Raw genomic sequence first — 10,985 nt, forward strand, 5'->3', positions numbered from 1 at the left:
CTCTTTGAGGTCACCTTGTTTTCACCTTTTCTTCATCACGCTGTTCTCTCTGCCTTGTGGTTTTGGCCTGCAGATTAGACACTTCAGCTCATCCAGTAGTTAATGCTGGTCTCAAGCTTGAGCTTTGATTTACCATGGAGTAAAGATAGTCCCAGGAGTCTGACCCTCTCTCTCTCAGCTCCAATGTGTCTCCTTTCAAGCTCTCTGTAAAGCTTTCCAATAGGATTGAGAGCCACTTCATAGCCTACCTGTAGAGGTAAGTAACCAAATAAGTACCTGTCTTCTTTAGGTCAGTTCATTTATTGATGTAAGAACATCACTTCTTGAGGGTCATACTGCACAAAAATACTCATTCTTTCAAATGAGAATTTTAGCTTATTCTTGGTAAGCTTTTGGACTTAGTGTACTAACATGACACTATGACATTCTATAACCTTTAAATAAGACTTGTGTAGTATCTATTCAGTGATTCTATTCTCTATCATAAGACCTTAGAATAAAGGATTATCTTTTGTTTCCAGGAAAATAAGTTCTGCATTTGGGGCACAAGTGAGAAGGTCCATATACAAATGGCCATATTAACTTTTCATAACGTCTGCTCAGTACCCAGCTCTTTCCAGCTCACTGGCATCCCAGGATTGGAGTCCCTGCACATCTGGCTCTCCATCCCCTTTGGCTCTATGTACCTGGTGGCTGTGGTGGGGAACATGACCATCCTGGCAGTCGTGAGGGTAGAACATAGCCTACACCAGCCCATGTACTTTTTCCTGTGCATGTTAGCTGTCATTGACCTAGTTCTGTCCACTTCCACTATGCCCAAACTTCTGGGAATCTTCTGGTTTGGTGCTGGTGACATTGGCCTGGATGCCTGCTTGAGCCAAATGTTCCTTATTCACTGCTTTGCCACTATTGAGTCAGGCATTTTCCTCGCCATGGCATTTGATCGCTATGTAGCCATCTGCAACCCACTACGTCATACCACGGTGCTCAGTAATATGGTGGTGGGTCGTATAGGGCTGGCTGCCTTCCTCCGGGGGGTTCTCTACATTGGACCTCTGCCCCTAATGATTCGCCTGCAGCTTCCGCTTTACAAAACCCATATCATCTCCCACTCCTACTGTGAGCACATGGCTGTAGTCGCTTTGACATGTGGTGACAGCAGGGTCAACAATGTTTATGGGCTGAGCATTGGCTTTCTGGTGCTGATCCTGGATTCAGCAGCTATTGCCGCCTCCTATGTGATGATTTTCAGGGCTGTGATGGGGCTGGCCACCCCTGAGGCCAGGCTTAAAACCCTGGGGACATGTGGTTCTCATATCTGTGCCATCCTGATCTTTTATGTTCCCATTGCTGTTTCTTCCCTCATTCACCGGTTTGGTCACCATGTGCCTCCTCCAGTCCACACTCTGCTGGCCAACTTCTACCTCCTCATTCCTCCAATCCTCAATCCCATTGTCTATGCTGTCCGCACCAAGCAGATCCGAGAGAGACTTCTCCAAATCCTGAAGATAGAAACCAAGCTTAGATGACAGCTATTTCCTTCTTCTATCTCAAGCTAGCTCATGGAGAAGTGTTTAAACATGGTGGGCTGCTTCCCAATCAACAACTTCAAGGAACCTGAGGAGTTAGGCCTCATGGCCTCCAGCTTTTATATAGTCCCAGGGAAATACTGAGAAAGAGCATACAACTCTAAGTTCTAAAGGTGGAAGATACCTAAAGCTTATGACTAAAGAACATTTGAGCTGCAGAGAAGATAAAACAATGACATTAACAAACAGCTATTCGGCATGTGTCATGTAATTCTTGAACATGACTTATGAGGTAGGTATTATTGTTCACATTTTACATGAGGAACTATGACAGGATACCCCCTTTATGAACTGCATATGAAGTTACTTAACTTGCCTAGCTCAATGTTTTGGTTGGAGTTTAAGACCTTGTGGCATTATGTACTAATGCTTTCTATTCTGTTTTCTGTATATTCTTTAATAAAGTCCTAAAAACTGTCACTTTGAGGTCACCTTAGCTGTAAGAAGATGTTTCCCCGAGTTAAGCCTTTAGCAGACTTGTAACTAATAAAGCTTGTTATGTTCCCGAAGACTGATCTCTACACCTAAGCAGGTATGAAGATACCACCTACGAAAGAATGTGGTCTGGGTGGGGAAAAAAAGCCACATACACACAACAAACTAAGCAGCTCAGTGAAGGAAAGTGAGACAACATGACCGTTTCTCAGCATTGCCCTTGTATTTTTCTCTGCTGGGCTGAAATGGGTAAGGGCTCCATGGAAAGGAATACCCCCACCCCCCCCACACACAGAAACCCTCCCTGTACCCTGATCTATTTGTAGAATTCCTGTTCATTAATATGCAGGGTCCTTAAAATGGATAGGCACAAAATATAGAGTTCTATAGTTTATAGAGATAGTGGCTTTACCCTCCAGATTAAGCATTAGCTCAATGCCTAGATAGTTAATATGAATATACTTAGCTATTATTTTTAGAATTACTGACAATCCTTATACTGCAAGAATTACTTTCCATTTTGTAGGTGAAGAAGTTGAGGTTCCCAGAAGTGATAAGATTGGACAAAGTCACTTAGTTTATCAGGAGGTAAAAAAACCAGGAATTAAGTTTTGTTCCCCCCCCCAAAAAAAACAACAACAACAACAACAAAACAACAACAACAACAACAAAAAAAAAACCACGAACGAACACCATAGCTCCTAGCCTCTTTGCTCCTCCTTTTCCTTAACTGGAAGGGAGCTGGAAGACCTCTCCCCCTGAAATCTGAACTGTTACACACTTAACATTCCCAACAGCAGATATTAGCTGTATCCATTATTCTGTGAATTGGGAGCATATAGGTCAAGGAAGTCCCCTTTACTGCACTTCTTCCCAGAGAAGGACAAAGGGCAAACCTGGATTAAGTTTAGGTCTGATCACTAGAGTTCTATAACCCTATAAATTACAGTCAGGAAAATAGTTTGTATACATAAAAGCCTGGTATATTCACTATCAGTGAGCTTAACAGAAAGAAGTAGTCAAGTACCAAGGACAGAACTACATGAAGACCAGAGAAACTGACTTCTAGTTTTGCTTTGGCTAGTCCTATTAATATAAATTGTCCCCATTATTGGGATATCTAGAATGTGTGGTCATTTAGGGTTCTAATTACATGGAAGTTTCATCTTCATACCATCTCTAGCTTGCATCCTATCACTTCATAGTGAGTAGTTTTCGTTGTCTGAGCTTGGAGTTGAGTGTTTTCCCTATGAATGGAGAAAGCAATCAAGTCTTCTATTTACCCATCTCTGCCATGACTGGGAACCTGGGGACGATATTTGGAGTCAGCACCAAGTATATGCTCACTGGTGCTCAGGGCATGTCTGTGGAACAGGTGTGAGAGGGCAAGGCCTGAGGACCCAGAATTACCTCTAGAAGTGACTTGAGGTATCATCTAATCATCAGGTTAAAAAAAAAAAATCCAGATATAGAACCTTGTACATAAATAAGACTTGTTTTCATTCTCTAAAGATTGTATGGTCTGGCCAGGTTGGTTATGGAATAACATTCTCAGTTTTAGCTTTTATGAATTGATGTAGACATTGTAAAGTCAGGATAAAGCCAAGGGGCATTAAGTTGGCCACCTAAACATAAAACGTGAAGGAGCTCACAAAACATGCAACCTTCAAGAGAAGGTAATGGAGACTCTGGAGGACAGCAATTAAAGCTGTCATCATGCTCCTGCTGTCAGACTTTCCAGAAGCTGTTTCCAGCCAGTGACCCAGTGTGACAGGGAGTTATGACTCCAGGACTCCCATTGGACTTGCTGAAACTTTGCATTTCTAGAAGTCTAGAGGCTTTTCCCCTTATACTCTCAGTGCTTTACAGAGGTCAGACTGGCATCATTTTCCGTTAGCTCCCCAGCCTTCTTCCCCACTTTCCCCTCACTAGTATGTACCCCAGTGGTTGTCTCACATGTCTAATCCCATCTCGGTGGCTTCTTGGAGAAGCCAACAGTGGTCAGAGACAAGATGGGGATTTGGGACTGGCTCATTGCCTGGAGCATGAAAAAGTTGCTCTACTAGTTAGGTAGGTGGGACAGATAACCGTAGCAGAAGATGGTGGCTCAATCACTAAGGATCACTAGTTGCGAACTACGGAAGTACCCCAATGGGGCAAGACACCACTGCAGGTGTGATGAACGAAGCATTTGAAAGATTTGGGGGGTGAGGAGAGCAAGCTACAAAGGCAGCAAAGTTTGGTTTCTTCTTCTATGTTGTAATGAGCTGCTGAAGGTTGTTGAAATTGAGGACTATTAGACAGTTAATGGCTAGGCATTAGAACACGTAAGGGCCTCTTTGTAAGCAAGAAAAGAGTCATCCCTGGCAATGATATACTGCTGAATGCTAGGCTGAGACCATACTTGTTAGAGTCACAGAGCTCCAGAGGTGTTTGGAAGCTCAGCCAAGAAGGTGTGTTTTGAGTTCAGGGCCATATTTTTGAAAACTTGGGACACCGAAACACTGCATGGGAATGGCTGCCCTTGAGGATGTTGAAACTGTAGATGCCTCAAATGCTTTGAGCTTTCTGAGGTGACCTGCTTTTCCCTAGTGAACAGCAGCACTTCTGTGCAGCAACAGGTATTCCCCTGAGGAATTGCTCTTACCTCTTTCTCCTGGCTATAGCAGATACGTAGGAGTAAAGACATCATACTCTTGCTAGGACTAGGCAGGGTCTGATAAGGGAGGAAATAACTATACAACAGAATCATTTTTAGGTTAGCTAGCACATATTGGCAGGAGACAGAAGAGAACCCCTAGGATTGGATTTTGAAGGTTCTTGATCAAGGGGGCTGAAATGTTAAGACTGGATTAAAAAATTCAGCTGGGAGGGTACTTTCTTGGGACACAGGACTCATTACCCTGGCAAGAACCCTAGGAAATGAAACAAATTCACTGCTAGAGTGGCTCCAGTAAGCCTGAAAAGTAGTGATGGCTTATGTTGCTCTGGAAGAAGATAGGAGAAAAAGAAGGGAGCATATTACAGTGGATATATCATATAAAGACATGGGCTCACTAATGCCGATGGGGATGATTGAGCCATAGTAGGCCAGGTGGCAGCATTTAACCCCCAGAAGTCAGTAACTGCAACCTTCTATAAGAGCTGGCAAGGTCAGAGGGAACACTAAGGGGCCTTGACCCATAGGGAGTTATGGAGATGGCTAATGAAGTATTGTGTCCCAAGGGCCAAATTAGATAGGCAGCCAGCAAGGCTCTGATTACCATCCTAATGGGGCAAGAATGGAGAAGGCTGGAATGGTCAACTAACAAGGTCATAATCTCTTGCCCAGTTCCCAAACCTGTGCCAGTTTTTGGATATATAACTCATTTAAGAGGTACCTGGATCCCCAAGTAGAAGGGCCGTGAAAAGCCATGAGTATGTGCCATAATAATTATCTCAGTTGTTCCACAAAGGAACCTGTGGCCATTTACTCAGGCAACTGTACCTTACTCAGCCAACTGTATTTTGGGGGAAAAAAACTAGACACTGAGGATTATTGAACAGTTTGAGTTGGCATCAATACCCAGAAGGTGAAGGCATAATCATGGTCCCTCTAATTACTCTCTGGACTCCAGTATCTAGAGTAGTGCCCCTACTTTAGGGTCTTGGGGGACTCTCCATGTGTCCTGGGTTCCACAGAACCACTCAGTGGTTGTTTCTCCAGTCACCAAGCATATAGAGGTACTTATACTTGGTTGTTTGAGTAACTACCACGTGGATCTCCTGTCTTGAAACTTCCCTTCCCACCAAGGTAGTAAAACAAAGCATTTTGTGTGTGGTAGAGTTTGGCAGTTGTGTTGTTTTCTATTCCAATTATAAGAGGATCAGAAAGTTTGTATTCACAGGGAATAGAAAAGTAGTACTCACAGCTTGCCTCACGGGCATGTTAACTCTATTGCCCTATGCCATGATATAGTTCTAGAATGTGACCTGAACATCCCAAAGAACAGTGATCCATCAATGGTATGTTGATTGGGCCAAATGAGCAAAATGTGCTTTGTACACAGTGGAGGCCTTAGATACATGTGCTCCAGAGGGTAGGAGAAAAATTATAGTATATAGGGGCCTACTATTTTAATAGTTCAATTCTTTTATGAAGTCCAATGGTCAGGGTTATACCTGAATGTGCCCAGAGTAAAGAAGATAATCTTCACCTTCTTCCCCAAAGGTGGTGGAATAGTGAATGGTAGGCCTCTTTGGATTCTGGAAATACCATTCCTTACCTAAAAATCTTGCCCTGGCCCATATACCAAGAGACATAGAATGCTTCCACAGCTTTGATTGGGCCCAGAGCAAGAAAGTTCTATAGTAGGTTCAGGTATGGTGCAAGCATTGCTGACACTTAAGGCTTAGGATCTAGCAGACTCAGGTTTTGGAGGCAACAATGGCGAGAGAAGATGCAGGATGGAGTTCATGGAATTATTGCTATATAGGCCCCCCTGGTATTTTCAAGGTAGGCGTGTTATCTATAGCAGCTAATCATATCTTTTGATAACTAGGCTCCTGGCATTTTACTAGGCCCTGGTAGATACAATGTTTGGTCACAGGGTACCAAGTGATTATACATTCAGAACTGCCCATTATAAGTTGAGTTTGTCTGACCCACATCAAAATTGGACAGGTCTGGTAGCAATCTATTGTAAGATGAGTGGTTCATCTAGGATCAAGCCTAGTGTTAGGACTAGGGGGCATAAGTTGTGTGAGCAGGTAGCCCCCAGACTCAGGATGCCCACAACATTTGCACCAATCCTCCTCCTTCAGATCACATCAATGGCCTGTGGATTAGTCCCATATAATTAAGGGAGAAAAAAAAAATTCGAGTTTGCTTACAGATAGGTTGACAAGCCATAGTCTAAAGATGGATGGCAGGTGGATGGCAGGTTTATGACAGCCACATAACAAGGGCTGCTTTGAAAGACTGGTGAAACAAAGTCTTCCTAAAATTGGAAGAACTTCAATTAGGATACCTAGTTATCCACTTCCCGTAAAAGGAAAAGTAGCCCAAGATGAAAGTCTCTAACTCTTTAAGTGGCCAGTATTCTGTCGTCTGGTCAAGGGTTTAGAAAGACTGGATGACCAGAAGCAAGGAGGCCTGTGAGGAGCATAAAGATGGGCACTTGGGAATTGGGACCAAAGTGTGATGATTCTTGTATGTGTAGCAAGCATCTAGCAGAAGGAGTACTGATCAACTAGATGATATGATTCTGCCAGTTGACATTAGCTAACATTCGGTGGTTGCCTCAGAACTGGTATGAGGGGTTACTGACTGGAGTGGTAACAATGGCAGCAAAGGATACTGTGTATGGTCCCAAACACGTAGACCACTACTAACCAGTTTGACTTGCTGCTGAGGGTCCAACCTGTCAGTGGAGATCAGCACTGAAACCCAGATATTCTTCTAGGTCACTTGGTGGCAAGTTAACTATACTGGGACTCTCCACCCTGAAAAGGCCAGTGGTTTGTACTCCCAGTTATATATATGCTTGTTCTGGGTGCTGGTTCGACTTTCTAGTCCAGAGCCTTGGTCAGTACTATTGAGTGCTTTCCATAATGCCTGATCTACAGGCAAGGGATCCCACACAACATAGTCGGAAGAATGGACACATTTCCACAGCAGAGGATAGGCAGGATAGGGCTTATGACCACAGAATCTACTGGTGGTCAACCAGAAACAGCTGGCCTCACACAATGTTGAGCCCGCCTTCTAAAAACAACTAACACATAGTTTAGAAGCAACAGCTCATGAAAGCAGAATGCTATCCCTTTAGGATACTGTATAATGCATTTAGAGATCAATAGTGTTAGGTCTCCAATAGAAGTACATAAGCCAGAAACTAAGAGGGCAGAACAGGAATATCCCATATATGATCATTCAATGATTCACTATCATTCCCAATGATCCACTAGGAGGACTCCCGATCTCTGAAACTCTTGGCTCTGCAGGGTTGGAGATCCTGGTCCTGAAGGAGGCTCACTATAGCCTAGGGACACAAGGGTCCCATTGAGCTACAAATATAAAGCTGCCATCAAGATACTTTTGGCAGATACTACTATGCCCAGGACCAACGGGAGAGAAGAGTTGCCATACTGGTGGGAATAATCAACCCAATTAGGAGGAAGAGATAGGGTTGCCTTTACACAAGGTATGCAGAGAGAAACACAGATGTTCAAGTGTGTCACCTGGCTTTACACGTTTTCTGTTGCTTCCTTGCCCCATTATGACTATGGGCATACATGTGCAGCATTTCCCAAGTAAGAGCATGATTATCAAAGTTTCAGCTTCTTTAGGAATAGGAGGGATCACCCTACCAGGTAAGGCACTAAGACCTACAACGGTGACAGTTGAGATTGAAGGGAATTCCAGGTAGTGGAATGAGATGAGTAACAGTTATATCTCTGAGATGAATTTTGGAAACAATGGCTATAATATACTCTAACCTTCCATGTTTCTCCTCAGCATGGGAGGCCATGGGAGATATGGAGATGCTCCCCACATCTGTTTGAAGGGGAAGTGTATGGTACAAGAATGGGTTGTGGTCATGAGAACACGCCTCTTAGATTTGGCTGCAGAGAACATTTGACAACCTCAGGCACTGTGCTCTGAAGTAAATGGCATTGCTCCATTTTCCTTGGGCTGTTTCAAACCCTGAATGAGCACAGAGCTACTGAGGCAGGCATAATCCTGTGAGATACTGGATTCTTCCTCTTAGATGACTTTGGCTCAAGGTCTCTTAACCTTGGAAAAGCTTTCTTAGAAGTACACAGAAGTCTAAGATATTCCTTACCTTCATAAGGGTGAGACATCAGTGATCTCATGGCTCTTTCAGCCTCTTCAGGATCCCCCCACTCCAAGCTTCTGACGTTTCTAATTCCATCTCGGCATCTGTTCCTGGGAGGACTCATTCTAACAGTTACAGTGAGTCCCTACAGAAGGGTCTTCAACTCTGTGCTTGAAGCAGTCTATCTCGTGGAAAGAGCTAATACATATTATGAATATGGAGTCCTTTATGAGAAAGCCATTTAAAAAGGAATAAGAGCCATGTGACCCTCATAGCACTCAATGTACAACTCAGTAATGCTTTCCCTTATCTCACTTTTGGTAGGGAAGTTATAGTGCATATATAAATCTGAAGGTCCTAGTGTTAGAGGTCTCCTATAGCAATTTGAGTTCAAGATTCAGTATAAGTGCAGAACAGGTCTCTAAGTTCACAGGCACTACGCACAGTTAACAGTGCCTTAAGGTTAGGGAGACACAGATACACATACGATGGGGACCACTCTGAGCTAGTAGATTGACACCATTACAAACCCAGCTTCAATTTTCTCTATAAAAAAAGCTTGTTTTTATGTCAAGTCTGGTTGTAGTAGAGAATTATGCCCCCCCTTTTAAGTTTTTGTTCTAAGCTGCTTCTCCCTCCCCTTTCCAACTCTTGGACTCAAAAGGCGGGAGAAGACGGTATGAGAGATATGACCAATTGCTTAGCCTTTGAGAAGACAGGGCTTCTGGACAGCTCTAGATTCCCAGAGCAAGAAGACCAAGATATGTTTCTTAACTCAGGAATTTCAGCCACTTGCCTGAGTTTTATTAACTGTGCCCTACCAATCTGAATTCTTAGGACTTCCTAAGTGGAGGTCCTGTTCTGTTCCCAAAGGCTACCCTAACCCTATCTTCATCTCTACTGTGATCCCACTGCCTTGGCAAATGCCTATTGTTTTATTGATGTCAACCTAAAGGTAAATTCTTAGCCCAAGAGTAAAGCTTCAGAGCTTTAGTATCAGAGCAGCTAGCGGTCTTTCCCAAGCCATGATGACAAAGTACTGAACTTGTTTTATTCATACTGTGAAACTGAAGGAAACAAGAATGTGTCATCCCCTATATGCCTCTTGACATGAATGTTTTGAGCTAAAGGCAATGAAGCAGCAAACAGAGTTCTCTCTATCCCCCTCACTTTCTGCTTGAAGACAGGGTCAATTCTCCTTTACCAGAGACAGCACCAGGGGAATAGACAAACCTTACTCTATTAGTTTCTGCCCAGATATTTTCCTTCCCACAATTTCCTGCCCTTGGAAGCCCAAATTCACTTTTCCTTTGTCCTATAATTTCTCTACAAGTTAATTTTGCTGAAGATGCTATGTAAGCCAGAATTCTAAGCATTGAGTTACCTTTCATTGAAGCTTATCCCACATGATGTGCTGTACATGTTAAGTTTGTTTTTCATTTGTTTCTTTTGTTGGTCTGTTACAGGGGTGTGTCCCAACAATAGACTGATGGGTTGGAGAAATGATGTTTCTTACTAATGAGACAAATAGCTTCCTACTCAGACTACAGCCTGTCCCTTGAGTGCTATTGAATAATTTCTGTTAAGGTTTTAGGGTTTTACAGGTAGGTTAGTATACCTCACATATTTCAGCCTTCTTCTGTAATACAGAGTCATTACACAAATGCCTTGGACATAGACAGGTCTGTTGCTTGCTGCACTGGTTTGTCACCTCAGTGATATAGGTCCTAAGACCTGCATCACAGGCTCCTGACTACAGGTGCAAATCTCAGACCAAGCAGTGTCATGGGAGATAATCAGGTCCTTGTATATGATATTCCAATGTTTATCTTAACTTGGTATTATGACTTACTGAAAGGAAGGTCTGTTTAACGAGTCTAGTTGGAAAAACACATGGAAGAGATAGTTTGATCCTCATCTTACTGTATACACAATGAACGCCCGATTTATTAAGGACTTAAATGTAAGAAATAACTTACTCTTGGTATAAGTTAGTAAGTTTCTGGTTTAAGTTTCTCTACTTCAAAGCCCAAGATATTTCAAGGATGTTTACTACATTCTAGCTTGGAATGAGGCTTATTTCCTCAATGAAAATTGACCTCAACTGACATTAGGAAGTGCTCTGATCCAAATCTTCCAA

The 10,985-nt window shown here is 43.0% G+C and overlaps 1 protein-coding gene across 1 annotated transcript; it reads left to right on the forward strand.

Moving 5' to 3' along the window:
• The first annotated feature begins 581 nt into the window (after positions 1–581).
• Positions 582–1,529, forward strand: LOC138384055 (olfactory receptor 52M1). The gene has a single exon (XM_069469323.1). The coding sequence runs from the start codon at positions 681–683 to the stop codon at positions 1,527–1,529; it is 849 nt and encodes a 282-aa protein (XP_069325424.1). The 5' UTR covers positions 582–680.
• The last annotated feature ends 9,456 nt before the right edge of the window (positions 1,530–10,985 follow it).

The sequence above is a fragment of the Eulemur rufifrons genome, chromosome 6 (genome assembly GCF_041146395.1).
Source record: "Eulemur rufifrons isolate Redbay chromosome 6, OSU_ERuf_1, whole genome shotgun sequence".
Taxonomy (NCBI): Eukaryota; Metazoa; Chordata; class Mammalia; order Primates; family Lemuridae; genus Eulemur; species Eulemur rufifrons.